General features: G+C 34.3%; 1 protein-coding gene across 4 annotated transcripts in view; it reads left to right on the forward strand.

The window, feature by feature from the left end:
• The window catches only part of ASCC3 (activating signal cointegrator 1 complex subunit 3), a 252,815-nt gene that overhangs the window by 102,196 nt on the left and 135,167 nt on the right, over positions 1-15,452 (forward strand). For all 4 annotated transcript variants that reach the window (XM_015621225.1, XM_033512859.1, XM_033512860.1 and 1 more), the window contains 2 exons: positions 3,408-3,584; positions 6,722-6,793. In XM_015621225.1, the coding sequence (XP_015476711.1) occupies positions 3,408-3,584; positions 6,722-6,793 (249 nt within the window). The remainder of the gene's footprint in view (positions 1-3,407; positions 3,585-6,721; positions 6,794-15,452) is intronic.

The raw sequence follows: 15,452 nt of genomic DNA on the forward strand, positions 1-15,452 counted from the left end.
AGCAAGAGATGTTAGTGCTTGCTCTTCAAGGGGAAGTCAGAAAAGTAGTTGAAAAATGCATGCAGAGAATTCTGCATACATTTCCATTATGGAAAATCAAGTTTCTATAGTGCTTAGATAGATGAATAATAGATACATAGTTGAAACTGAATTATAATCACAGAGAAAATGCAAAAAATAAATTGTGTTATGGTTGTTTTTCAGGTAGTCTTGGTTTTTTATTTTCTAAGTTTAGCACAATTTTAGTCACTGCTGTTTTTATATTGCCATGTATAATTAAAAGAATAAGAACCCTTCATTCTCTATCAGAATGCAATGATGGGCATAAACTGAACACATAGGTGTTTAGTTTACAGTTTCAATTTGATCTGGACATAAAATAATTGGAAGGATTGTTATGATGCATTTTTTATTTCAGTGTAAGTGTACCTTTTTTGCATCTTGATTATTTTATATATGTATATAAATTATAAATACATTTGGTAAGAAAATATAAAAGTAGATGGTAAATATAAAAAATACTAAAAAAAATGCAAAAATTATAAAAGTAGATGATAAAATAATAAAGATTTGTTTGTTTTTTTGTTAGCATGGCCTTGAAATAACTTAAGGAAATAGATGGAATGATTTAGAGTCTTCATAAGATGATTAGAGGGAGGGAGTACCTTCCCCTTGGGGAAAGACGGAGAGATCTGGGAGTGTTCAGCCTGGAGAAATGAAGGCACATGGGTCATCTTACTACCTTTCAGTACCTGAAGGGCACTGAAGAAAGCTGTAGAGGGACTTTTTACAAGAGCATGTAGTGATAAGACAAGGGGGAATGGCTTTAAACTGAGAGTTGGTTTAGTTTGGGTATTAGGAAGATGTTCTTGACAGTGAAGATGGTGAGGCAGTGGCATAGGTTTCCCAGAGGTGTGGATGTCCTATCCCTTGAAGTGCTGGGCCCCAAACAACCTGGTCTAGTGGGAGGCATTTAAAAAACGTTCTCTAAATATATTAGTAATCTTCCTTACTTGCTTGTGTTAACTGTCAGCTTCAGTTGTCATGTGGAGTGTTAATTTGGGGTTTTCAGTAAGTTCCTTAGCTCCAGGTCAACTGCCAGGTCAGTGACATTAATTGGCTTCTTTGTTTTATTAACATTTTGAAAGTGGCACCTCTCAGTAAATTGTAACTGTTCTCTAGGCACTGTTTTTATTTTAAAAGAAACCTCTGAAAAAACATCTTACATTTAATTGCTGTAAAAATACATATGTCCATGGTTATTAAGCAGTGTTCTTGTTAATTGTTTAAATACTTGAAATGCTTTCTTGCCTTCAGACAGAACTGAGCATACTTTCAAACTAGTGCTTTCAGGCTCTTAGGAGATTTGAAAAAAAAGTTGTTATTGAATTTAGCAAAATCAAGTAATGTTTTCCAGATGGGAGCTCAGTTACACTTTAAGATTACTGTACTTATTATCAGGCAATTGTGAGCAATCTACGGGATGCATATATCAGCAAGTGGCAATTGTGCTTACAGATTCAAGCTTAAAAAGAAAGTATATAAACACCAAGTAGATTAAAACTTCTGCAGCCCAGATGCCCAGGTGCTGGCTGAGGGGGCTGCATGTGCCCCTGGTGAGGGATGGCTGTGGCTGAACATGCCAGGCGTGGGCGCGTGCAGCAGGCTCCGACCACCCAGAAGTGGTGGCGTCTCTGGCAAAGCATGCTTAAGAAAGGGTAAAAACACTGTGCAGCGGTTGTGAGGGAAAAAACATGAGAAACATCTTTGCAGACACTAAGGTTAGTGCAGAAGGATGGGGTACTCCAGGGGACTGTATCAAAACTAGAAAAACCCAAACAGACAAAAGATGAAATAACCCACCCTGCACACCTCCCCCACCTCTCAAAAAACCCTCAAACACCTCAAAACTGTGTGGTTGATGATGACTGTAGCCCTTATGTCATCACATAGTCCAGCCATAAAAAGATGTGTAAGAAGTGAGAAATCTTCTTTGTGCTCTTGAGCATTGCTTTTGATCCCTGTAGATGGAAGACTTCAGAAAATGAAGTCTTGGATTTGTCCCAGTTTACATTTATATGTCAGATTTTATTGTACATGGAGCTTTCCTTTGGAAAACTGCTCTTTTACAAGTGTAGACCTTGCACAACCTTGGTTTGCAGGTTTTCTGTGTCATTTAGTTGTTTGTAGCCATAATTTCAGTGTGCAAATTTTTCCTACAGAACATGTCCATAACCAGGCAATGTAGTGATTTACTTTGTCTGCTTGTTGTCTGTGGTGTTTGGGGCTGTGATTCCTTCTGAGATTTAGTTTAATATTTTGGTATGCTCCCTGTTCTTCAGGTCTGGTTTATGGTGTGGTACTATTTTGTCTTCCTTGAGAATGCTCTCCATTTACTTTTCAATCATCCATTTGGAAAACTTTTAACTGTTTGAATTGCATTCCTTTCATTTGAACTCAAAACAGCTGAGTAAATAAAAATCTGTATTCTAAGTAAAATGTCATATTTTTTTAGCAGGATTTAGCCAGGTGGAATTTCCCAGCCTTACTCATCTTAAGACATTCACCCATTTGAGACTAGTTGAGAACGTCATATATAGCTTCAGTAACAGTGTCTAAAAAGCCTTTATAATAAAATTACTGTGAACTCTGGTTTTAGGTAATTATGCTAGTTGTGTGCCAACCTACGCATCTCCTAATGTTCCAGAAAGAAATGGGAAAATTCTTGTGTACTTTGTTCATTCAGGTCTTCTATGTGTTTTCATTCATTTTGAAAATTACCAGAAACTACATATAATATGCAGGCTTTTGTATGGGACAGAACATTCAGTTGTAAAGCACCATTTCTGTCCCTTATTAAATGGAAAGGCATGTAAACCAAACATCTGAGGAATTAAAGATTTAAAAAAAGAAGAAGAAATTATAGGGAAACGCCAGTTACAGAGAACTAGAATACACTGTCCAAGAGAGCAGTGGAATCAAAAACCTATGACAGAGAAGTGGCACAAATTAGATTCCTTTTTCTTTCCAGAATAGTGGTCTGATTTGCATGAAGGAAGACACCAAATCATGTTATCATAGTTTTGCCTATAAATTGGACTATCCCTTCTTAACAAAGCTAGTTTTCTGTTGTTGTTCCTCCATGCCAGTTAATGACTAGTTAACCTTTTGGAGGGCTAAAGTACAATAAAATAGAAGGATGAATAAGCAAGATTTGATGGAATAGTGGAATTCAGTGGTTTCTTCAATACAGGCTAATCACTAACTCACATGTATTTTTCACCTTTCATAGAAAGTATTAACTGTTTCTTTCACATTATTGTTTTATGAGAGATGTTTTAAAAACTGCTTGATTCCTTGGCTCACAACACTTGGAAAGTATACAGTTTTTCTGATTTTTTTAATAGGTCGAATCTACACAAAGCATGATTAGGATTTTGGGCCTTTCAGCTACATTACCCAATTATCTTGATGTTGCTACATTTCTGCATGTCAATCCCTACATTGGACTGTTCTACTTTGATGGCCGTTTCCGACCTGTACCTCTGGGACAAACCTTTATAGGGATCAAGACAACCAACAAGGTGAGGAATCATGAGTGCCAAGGAAAAGATTGCTGTTTGTAGTCTCTGTTTCTTTTGATCATGCTTCATGTATGTATATGTTTGGGATACTTGTTCATTATCACACAGGTGGTTTTTGAAGCATATTTTCTTTTGTATAAAGATACACGACATTGAAAGGTGCTTTAAGGATCTTCTTCCATCAGTTTACCATATTTGTAAGCAAGCCTTGTTGCAGTTGGACACAGTTATTTAGCTTTGCATTGCCTCTTCTTCACCACTAAATTTTGCTTGGTGAAGAAGAAGTCATCACCTTCAACTGCAGAGTCACGTTAGCAGCTGATTATTCTGCCTCTTTTATTTCAGGTTTCCATGTTTGGAAAGCACCTTGTTTGGCTGTAAGGATGCATGAGGAATGCTCTAAGAAAAATACTATTTTAATCTGGAGATATATACATATATATTAACACAACATGCATTAATACTAAAGTTATTGATGAAAACCTTAGCATGCTAAGCTATTAATTATCATATGTGCATATTTGATAGGAACTGTATTTAAAGTAATCCCTAAATAAGCTTCTTTACTTTTTGTGCTATTGCTCATTTCAGGAAGCATTAAGACGATGGTCAGGTGTAATATTCTTACTAAAAATCATTAGTGCAGTGACACCTGACATGTTAATTCTAGTTCATTAAATACAGGACTTAATACAAACACTTTACATAGATTTCCCATGCATCTCATTAGCTTATAATTAAGGTTTATATAGTTTAACATCTCAAAAAATATTGTTCACCTGTGATTTAAATTAATAGAAATCAAGACACTTTCAATCAAAAGTTAGTTTTGTGGCTTAATCAATTATAGTATATTATTTAGCTTTTTAAAAATGGACATTGCCTTTCTTACTAGGTTATTTAAGTAGTCGTTCCATCTGCTGTGCAGGAGAAGAACTTATTTTACAACTGTAGGGAGATGGTTCAAATCTATACGTATAAGAATAGTTTACCATATGTTACTTACCATGATTTGCATATTTTAATCTTCATTAATTGCTTTTAATACCTTCACTCTTACTTGCTGTTACTTCCAATTCATCTTTCACTGCTACTTGATTCTAATATTTATTTTTACTATATAGTAAGAAAAGAGAAAATACTCCCTTTCTTCATACTCACTTGAGAATACATTTAGCAGTCAAAAATTTAAAGACATAAATAAATCTTGTAAAATTTGACATTATTAAAAACCCAGTAATTTTTTAAAGAAGCAGAAGGAGATGAGGAAATATTAGGAGGTCATATTCTGAATATTATTAAAATAATAATTCTGAAATGTGGCTACCTGGCTGACTGTTTTGGTAATACCACAGCCACTTCTTTTGTTTTTCAGAAGATTGTCATTACAATTTCACAGAGCAAAATATATTTTATAATCAAAATATACACTTTACAGTAAGCAAAACATAGAAGTATTAAGCCTCTTCAAAAAAGGATTCTGTTCAGGATAATACTAATACTAAAGCTGCCTAATTATTGCCAATATCAACATCGTGGTGGTCATCATGAGAGGAGGAAAGCAATGTAAGAAAGCTTAGGAACAAAAGCTGTTCTTGCAGACCATCAGCAAATGCAGTCAGTGCTGTGTCTATATGCACATTAATGAGCCGCAAGGAGTTAGGAGGCTGTTAGTTACTTTAGGTAGAGTCCTTGCCACAGTTTGTTTGCTGAGATCCAGCATCCAAAGTTTGGAGCTGATTAGCAATTTACAGTCACATGCAAACTGTAGGCAAGCTTTCAAAGGCAAGGACAGCATGATGTATTTATTATGCATAGAAGTTATCCAGGAAAGCTCTTAAAACTGTATTTCAGAGTATGCAATTCTTGGAGCATATGGCACCAAGACTAAGGTTTTTCTTCTTCAGTCAAGATCTGTTAATGTCAGATATTTTTCTTTAATATCAGTCTTTTTTCTTTATGCATTTTTATGTTTTTCTCTTTAGGTATAAATGCAAAGAATATGTAAAGTTAATTTTGTAGTATGTATATGTGTGTATATATATATATATATATGTCCATGTGTCTTTATGCACTGCTCTTGTAAGTTTCTCCTTAATGATTTTCACTTGCTATTATTTGAAAAAACATATTTGGTAAAATGCTAACCTCTCATTTTAAGAATTATTAGACTGGGTCCTTGTCTCTAGCACACATGCCCATATTTTCCCATCATTTTATTCCTATCTTTGTACAGTTTCAAATACAAATGTTCTTTTTCCTCTAAAACTGTTTTAAAGCTGTTTTTTTCAACTTTCATCTATTCTAGATAACTCAAAGCATTACATCTCCATTTTGAATTTTTTTACATGATTTGCTCTTGTAGAACATTTCTTTGTGCCAAAACAATTTGGTTATAAGACATGAATGCACAAATGAAGAATGGAATGATTACTATGATATTGGACTTTATTACTTTCTTTTGATCTGTCACAACCTTAATACTAAGGTGCAGTTAAGCAGATACATGCTATTTATATTGCAATGCATTAGAGAAATAGAAAAAAAATCTTTAGGTTGAAGAATACTCTTTATTTCAACTGGAATCCTTCTTAAACATTTTATTTATCTATAATTGGAAATTCTCTATATGGTACTCACAATGTCCTCTGTGCATGACCCAGCTATAAAAAAAAATCTCTGTTCTCTATGGCAAAAATATTATCAGTAATTTCCTGGAGATAAAAAATCTATACATATGCAATGTAAAAACTGTTTTTATATATCAAATAGAAAGCCTTAATTCTAGATAAGATATATTAAATTGATATTTCCTCAATATCTTGTAAAAGAAAGATTCCTTAATATGAAACAGATAAATTAAAGAGCTGGGTTACTTCTCTTTGATCATTAAAAAACACCAGCAAAGTCACATTTTCTATTAACTGCCCTTACTCATATTTTATCTATGTATTTTCGTGGTTTATTTCTGAATTTAAAAGTAAAATGCTATTGTTGGAATGAGAATTGATATACTGTAAGTTTAATTGCATAATCAAATTTGTCTTTCATGGATCACTCTAAATTGCTTGACATGTAGTAGATAATCCATAAAGATAGAAATTACTTTAGTATGTACCGCAATGTTTATGTTTCAGGTGCAGCAGCTGAATCATATGGATGAAGTATGTTACGAAAGTGTACTGAAGCAAATAATGGCTGGACACCAGGTATTTATTTTTTTAGTTTACTTTCCATTAAGAACATACATAAAGAAGTTAAATCATCACAGTGATGCATTAAGAATTATCATTTTATATGTCACTTCAGAGATAGCCTCTAAGCCTACAAACACTTCATAGAAACAACATGCAAGAAAATCTAAACTGGCTAAAAAGTGTTAGCTTCTAACAGAGGTCAAAATTCCCAGTACTTTATATAGCCATAAAATAATTAATGTGTATTTATGTCACTTTTTCTAAAATTACAAGGCAAAGTATGTCAGTACTTTAGAGACCTTACAACAGGTACACTTAAAGATTAAAAAAATCAAAAATGAAGCACTTTATTATTCTTAGTGTTTCCTAGATCTTTCAAATTCTAGTCTTTTGTGTTAGAGATGAGAGATGAGAATTAGGCAGTGTTCAAGACATGGTGTGTAAGGGTTCAGCATAAGTCATTTGAGGTATCCTGGGGGTTTTGTTTTCTTTTTAAAGGAAGTAATCCTTCATTTTGCTTTACACTAGAGGTTTCTGCAGTGAATTTTCAAGTCTGACATTCCCCTCAACTAAGAATATGGGCCTAACTCATTTGCATGAATAGTTTCTCATTCTGTAAGGATTGTGGTCCTGAATTACTCTCACACAATGTCTCATTTTTGTTAGAACTTTGCATGTCAAGCAGGTATGGCACCTTTTCAAAACAAGAACAAATGCTAGTGCTCTATGACTCTTGAAGAGGCTTTTCAGTAAATAACATATATATAAAAGAGAGAAAGTCTGTCCTGTACAGTCACACTAAGTATTGTGCATTTTTTCCTTTTCAAAAAAAAATTCATTGTGTATTTTGAAAGATGAACAGTTGGTTTATGACTTGGGAAGTGAAAAAATACTTCAACAACAGCCTATTAGTCCTTCTGCCCCCACTGTCTTGTTTTAGTTCCATTCTTCCACTTATCTTCTCTAGTTGATATCAGTTATTGTTGTTACATTCAGAAAACTTTCATGAAGATTACTTATGGAAATGCTGCTATTTTCTTGAGTGAAGACTGTTAATGAAATTTTTTTAGCAGTACCAAGGGAACTTTTGTTTGTTTTCTTCTCATTGTCAATTATGCATAAACATTACCAAATTCCTAATACTGAAGTACATTTAGTTTCTTATCTTTCATTCTTGTTTTGATTTTGTTTATTTTTACTTGCTGAAGTGCAAGTGGCAGAGTCTTTAAATCAGTAGTATCTAAGTAATGTATCTTGGATTCCCAGCAGGGAGTCTGTATGCTGTTTTGGCATATTTACTGCACTTTTCTTCCCCTCTCTTTTCTTCACACTGAGGAAAAAAGTGACTGCAAACATATCTGATATTATTTCAAAAGATTCAAGTACAGTAAGTTGTTCACTTCTAGTAGGAGATATTTTTGTAGCTTTTCTGGAGAATACTTTTAGTTCTTGTGCTAGCATCTGAATTTTTAATCTGCTTTGTTTTAAGGTGTGAGCTACAGTTTTAAGAGGTGAAGAGAAGAACTGTAGTCTACTTAATGTTACTGTTTCAGCAAAGGACACTTGCTAATTTCACTTTCTGAAAACTGTATTTCAAGCCAGCAGCCATATAAGTGTAATTCTGGGCAAAGCAGAAGTGTGGTGTCCCTTGCAATATAAATGTTGGTTTAATTTCAGAACATTTTGTTTAATTTGATTCCTATGATTGTAAATTTTCTTTGTTTGAAAGTGTTATTCTGCTGTGTTGCAGAACTCTCATTTAGAGCATCTAAATAGCAGCCAGTTACACTGGACTTTCCTTTGGACTATTTAATTCATATTGGTCTTGATATTTATTAAACAAAATATCATAACCTGAAATGAATTATATACAAGTACCAGTGTACAGGCTTTGATAATGCAGAATCAAGCACATCAGTTCATTGTCTACTATATAGTATTGTACCATGTGAAATATTGGAGTTTTCCTTTTAATGAGTGTGCTAAGACAAATGATCTGCCTAATCATTAGACCAACAGCAGATGTTTAAAAAGTGAAAAAAAAAAGGTCATGCAGATATATCTACACTGAGATGCCTGCCCCATAGTGGAAGATGAATATTATGATTATGAGTAAATATGATTAATATTACACTAGAAGTCTTATCTTCAGTGTCTTTTCACAATTTTGAGAATGCCCTTTGTTTCGAGAAACCCATTACCTTGTGTCCACATTCACCTTAGGCTGTTATCATCATGCTCTGTTGCCTTTCTTAGCTTGTGTTATCCAAAAAACTTGTATTTATTAACATTATATATGTGCAAATTTCATATTCTTTTTAACAAAGCTGTGGTTGCTTCTAAATATATTTCTTAAAAAGATGTATTCATATCTTCCCCCCAAATACTTAAGAAAAAATTTCCATAGCTGTTGTGTGTCTCTATGACATTCAGGACATGGTTGAGATTTTATATCTATTCAGGCAATAATGTGTGACAGACATGGATCTCATTAGCAATGCTCCAGAGAGACTAAAATTATACTGAAATGCAAGAAAGAAATACCAGAACTAGAGAAAAACACTTTCCCTTACTAAAGTTGCTAGAGTTAATGTAGTCATCAAACACTTCCTGTGGCCATCAAACTTTCACAATGTTGTCTCTTTGAAGATTCTTGACCATTAATGTCTTAATGAATTTTATTCAGCATTGTTTATCTACTGTTCTGTTAACTCATTCTCAAAGAATTCTATCATAGCAGAACTAAATAATTTACTCTTATGGAATTCATGCTGATGTGTCACTGTCATATTGTAGGTTGCAGTGTGAGGTTTGGCTACAGTTACACGTCCATGTGTTTTTATTAGATGTATGTGTATTTTCATATTTTAAGGCTAAGATTGGTAGGAGTAGTTGCATTCTATAGGCATGTGTTTTGACAGATGGAGAGAAGCTTTTTATGTTGATTTTTCAACATTCATCCTCTTCAAGACTTCAAGCTCTTCCTGGCTACTGGGAAATTAAGAGTTGGTGATTCAGTCTTTAATTTTGATCCATCTGCTCAAACTAATGAGATATCTCATTTGTAGGCTTCACTTTGAATTACCAAATGCAACTGAAACAATAACATTTGTCTTATAGCACAATTCTCCTCTTGTTTAACTTGAGGAAGTTTGATAGATGGCTTGCCCTACAGACTTTTCTGGGGTTTTTGTTATAGAAACTTCCTTTCATGACTAAAGAAGATCAGAAAATGTCCCAAAGGTTTCCAAGTACTCTTTTAATCAATATGCTCTTTTAGAAGGATTGCTAACAATGTAGAAACCTATTGGAAGTTTTCTCTTGCAGATCCTACCACCTAAGACATCTTTAAATGAGAACCTCTAGTACTGTTAAGTCTGCTTTTCTGGAACTGTCCTTCCATGCATTATATTAGTTAGTGAATATTTGTTTTCATGTCATACTTTGAATTTGCTATGTTCTGATATAATCTAAAAAGATGTTACGTCTTCCTGGAGTAATTTGCTATTTCAGAAGTTCTATTTCTACCTCTTAATAAACCAAAAATTCTTGAAAGAAGAAAGAAAAAAAATTCTGCACCATTGGTCAGAAATATGATTCCATGCTCACTTGCAGGTGGAGTATTTTCTGTCATTTGTGGTCTGGGATACTCTTCACTTGAAGACTAGATGAAGGCTAAGTGGCTGAAAATTATCATTCCTTCAATGTTATTACAGCTGCCTTTTTTCAGACAGTCACCAGTAGTGGGCCACATCAACCAAAAGGATTATTTCAGATACAAAGCTGAAGAAAAATTCACGTTTTACAGCCCTTTGAGAAGGGCATCTAATGGCAACAAGTTCTGGGGTACAAGTAGCACCTTTTTGAGACAGCCTGTGGAGAACCTCACAAGATCAGCAAAGACAGTGGCTGAAGATTGCACATGTCAGCATCATTTTTATAATAAACTGAAACATTACATTACTGACCAGATGTGTGTCAACACAGGCAGGTGTCCAGAACAACCACAAGCCCAGGCTGAAATGCAAAGGGTTCATTTTTTTTTGTTACCTCGCTAACTGGAGGACCCTGAATCAGCACCTTGGCAGCAGAGTCACACAAGGGGCAGTGCAGGCACAGCCTGTCATGATGGGCAGTGGGGCTGCTGTTGGCACCCATTTACCAGGGGCCCACATATTGTACCACCATGCTATGGATTCCTTTGCTTTTTATGATTTCTGAGCTTTGGTTTCTCTCTCAGGACAGCAATCTCAGGCTAGTCTATGAGAGTGCCTCCAAGTCTCTGTGAACACCTATATCATCTCCCCACAGATACTCTATATCTCAAAACAGACAGAGGATAAACAGCAGCAGACATAATGTATGGGATTTTCCCATAGTGGTAATCTCCAGGCCTAGGCAATCCCAGCTGGAAGGTCATTTGAGTGAATCCACCATCCTCCTCATCATTCTTCTGCTTTTAATATTTTCCTTCCAATAGCCAGTTTAGGAAAATGTGTATCATACTGTATTTTTCTTAACAATTTATGACAATAGCATGACACCCTTGCCATGTTATGATTTGAGAGATAACAGTATTTTTAGGAGTTTTGAGAAATAACAGGATATTTAAGGTTTTGGTTATTTCTCTAAAATATATCATGTGTAAATTTTGATTTCAGGTTGAATTCTTTTATCTAATATATTGAACTGTGGCTCTCTTTGCCCAGGTTCAGTTGTTTAAGTTAGTATTGTAGGGAGTTAACTATTTTTCACTCTGACTCATAAATTCACATCCGTTATGTCTCCTGCTGTTACTGACCTTTTGCCGGTTTATCTTATTAGCTTGGTTACCAGGAGATGATCTCACATTTCTCCTGTTGTCCCCATCACCTCTTAAATATTTTTGCTGTTACGAGTTTGTCAGAACCTTACTCCTTGCTATCTTTTCTTTTTTTCTTTCTTTTATTTTTTTTGGTCTTTCACTCAAGCAAAAAATCCCATAAATTTCTTGTATTATCAATTAGAAGACTTGTTGCTGAAGTCCTTGAAAGCTTTTGAAGGATGTTCTTCCTCAAACTGCAGTCATAAAACTCTTCTTTTGCCACTATCCCTAGACTGTGCATCTCTTTTGTTTCTCCATTTTCTTGTTACTTCTTTCTTATAAGTGATTCTCTTTGATATTACTTAAACCTTCAAAGGAGATCCTGTGTTTTCTTTGCCCTTGGTGTTGTTTCAGCAGCTTTTCAGCAGGTCTTACATTTTCTCTCTGCGCCTTATTTTCCTGTATGGCTTTTTTTGCTGACTTTCAAGACTCTGTTACTCATCTTCAGTCACAGGTATCAAAGGTTCAGTCCTGGTTCCATATCCAATGCACTTTGCTCCTTTGCCATTTTGTCTGTTTATGACAGTTTTTAACTTGGAGTGCCTTGGACATTCTCTTATCTTCTGAAAGCTCTTCTCCTTTTTAAGACAATGATTCCTGTTTTCCCATTGCTTTTGAGAGTTTTCTGTGTAAGTCTGACATGACAGTATCTTTTCTTTCACTAGCTCTGGTACTCAGGGAAACTCTAGGAACTGGACTTGACAATCCATGAGTATCCTTTCTGGCTCAGCTTATTCTGTAATTCCTTGGAAGTTCATTTTCTCTCTGAGCTTGGTGTTCTCAGTTCACAGCAAAAACTTGCTTTTCAGTGGAAGTTCTGACACCTTTCTGTGGTTCTGATTGCCCTTGCTGTTTATGGTTCAAGGTGTCAGTACATAAGTACTGAGGAGACATCATGGCTTTACAAGAAGTGGTTTCACTATGCTAAGAACAGCTTTTCTAGCGGCCAAGGATGCCAGGTTGTCTGTTGCAAAGAATTTTGATTTTTGAAATGCTGTATGGTGCTGAAAGCCTCAACACAACATCACAAAGAGAATGCAGTAGTAGTAATTGTACAAAATTAGCAACAACTCAACAAAAGCTAATAACTGCAAACCAGCAGAGATACAACAACCCTTTTCTGAATTAACGTGCTAGAAATCTCACTACTGGGATGAAAAATGTGGATGAAAAGTAACAATGAACAGCTTTATACAAACCATCTGTTCTTGTTGATGCACTGTGAGTGGTGATTTCTAACTGCCCATTTGGTGCTTATTTCAGTTCACTGTTTTTAACCCTTTGAAGAAAGTGTTTTTTCAAGTACATTGTTAGTTTCTGAGTTTTTACTCTTCTCATTTGAGCTAGTTTTTTAAGTTTGGCTGGATTGTGTTCTCTTCTGCTTTTGCAGTATTGTCTCAACTACATCTGGTTTACCTGTCACAAGCCTTTACCTTCTATATTTTAAAATTAAATGAATGTGCAGAATAGAGCCATGTATAGTTGTAACATTTTTAATTGATCTATGCTTTGTGTAGTTACTATGCCATTTTCTAGAGATCAAGATTGCTTTATTAATTAGAATTTATGTTCTTTATTAAAATGTTGTATTACACTACTGGTCCACATTTAGTTCATTAGATATAATTTTGAGGTACAATACATTTTTTTTAAATTTTGGAATAATTTCCATGAGTCACTTGCACAGGTTTTTAATGCTTTACTCTTTCAAATCAGGATTTTTGTTGTCTCAGATCAGAAAAAAACTGTACTCAAACTTGTAGTCAGAACTGGCTCTGTGATGCATATTGCACATAAAGCATTCACTTTGTCTGTAATTGTTCTCTATGTACAATAATTGACTTGAACTTTGCAGTACTAAGAAGTGTCATCTTGTTTTTCTGAGCTATCTTAAAGTAAAAAAGAAACAGAGTAGTTAATTTAAATCTATTATATTAAATTGTCAGCAGTGAATTTGACAGGTATTAATTTCATCTGTAAAAATGATGGATTAAATTTCTTTATTATCAGTTTTCCAGCTGTTATTTGGCTGCAGAAGCCGTGTGAAGATAAAAGTTTAATAAGCTTAGTTACTGGAGCTGTTGACAATGCTTTTATAGCCATGTCTTGAGATAAGATTTAATAAAACAGTATTTTCTTCAGAGGTGTTTCTGGGACCTAGTACCTTGAGAATTAAGCTTGTCCTAGTTTTTTTTTTTTCTCTGGGTGAAATAGTGTTTGTAGCAAGCTTTGGACAAATAAGTCTGAGAAGTTACGGAATTTATTAACATGTATTCTTCATCTAGATTGGGTTTTTTTTCCTAGATTTTTATTTTAGAGCTTAAAGAATTTATTTCAGCCTGAGTTTTTGTACCTCTGTATCTGTACAGATTGTTTCTCTTTCATCATCTGGTGTAGCTTATTTGCATATATATGTGTATATATTGCTTCTACATTTATATGTGCATGCATATATGAGTAAAAATACACAAATACAGAAGGTAAAGTGACCTGGCAGACAACTGAATTATGACTGATGATTTTACACATTATTTCTCTGTCACTGATTAAATGAAGAATTGAGGTTTTGGATCATTTCCTTTTGCAGTTTTTGCACAATTAGGGCCCATTTTTATGTGTGTTTTCTTTAATCAATGCACAAAGTAATTTAGTGATGTTGCACTATGTTTATGTTCTGCCTCTACATCATTTGTTAGTGGTCTTCATTTCCACAATAACTGCCTTTTCAACTTCAAGGATACAATAGTTAATATAATATTATGCCTGTATGAATGAAATTCTGTTTCTTACTTTAATTGAAAACAGTATATTGATATTCTGTGCACTTCAAAAAGTGTTTTATACCAGATGTTTCATATTATTGTCAAATGATATGTATGTACTATTTTCCTCTATATTTTCTGGTTGAATTAATTTGACTTTCGACATATACCTTGTCAGCTGTCTTTATGAACAACCGAGGAAATTCCTGGAAACGGATGCTATAACAAGTTATGTGTATAAAACCCCATAATTCTTCAATTAGGGAGCCTTCTAAATGTTTGTGTGCAATGTTTCTATGCAGTATGCTAATTTTTGCATGTATAAATATTTTGTATTTATATAGTAGTTTGCCTGTACATGTGTACTCGGGTGTTCACAATGAATTTAGACCAGATGAATGTAGATCAGAAACACCAATTTAATATCTTCTCATTAATTATGAGTACATGAGGTGTTCAGTTTATGTCTGCAGTCTTGCATAGCTACACAGTGTTGTTGGTATTGGTAATTACAGCTGTTTAAGGTAGCAAGTGCTACTATTTATTCTTTATGAATTTGCATTGGATCATTAAAGCAAAATAAAAAAAATCAAATTTAATTCCAGATGGTCAACTTCTCTATCGCCTAAAATTTTATTTAGATGAAGTTACATGATAGTGACATCCTGAACTAGTTGGCCTCTTGTGGATGACCTAAGTGTTAAGTTGCAGATTTACTGCTTGCAAGTATGGTAAAGGCAGCTTGACCAGTCCTGCAGCCATTATGTGATGAGTTTTAGTAGCTCTGTGTTAAAAGCTGTTTTGCAGATATGGCACTGCAGACCTTTAGCAGTCTAGAAGATTGTGGGAAGTTAAGTCTGTGGATTGCTGTCACCTCCACGTTATTTTTCAGTAAGAATTCAATGACAAGGTTAAATGATACTCCAAAAGATACGTTAAGCATTGTCAGTGGTTCAAAGCTTTTGAAAATTCTTGCCCTGTAGCGCTGAAAGAAATGGATCTGTGTACTTAATTTGTCATGATAGTATCAACTATATAAATAAAC

The sequence above is a fragment of the Parus major genome, chromosome 3, assembly GCF_001522545.3.
Source record: "Parus major isolate Abel chromosome 3, Parus_major1.1, whole genome shotgun sequence".
Classification (NCBI taxonomy): domain Eukaryota; kingdom Metazoa; phylum Chordata; class Aves; order Passeriformes; family Paridae; genus Parus; species Parus major.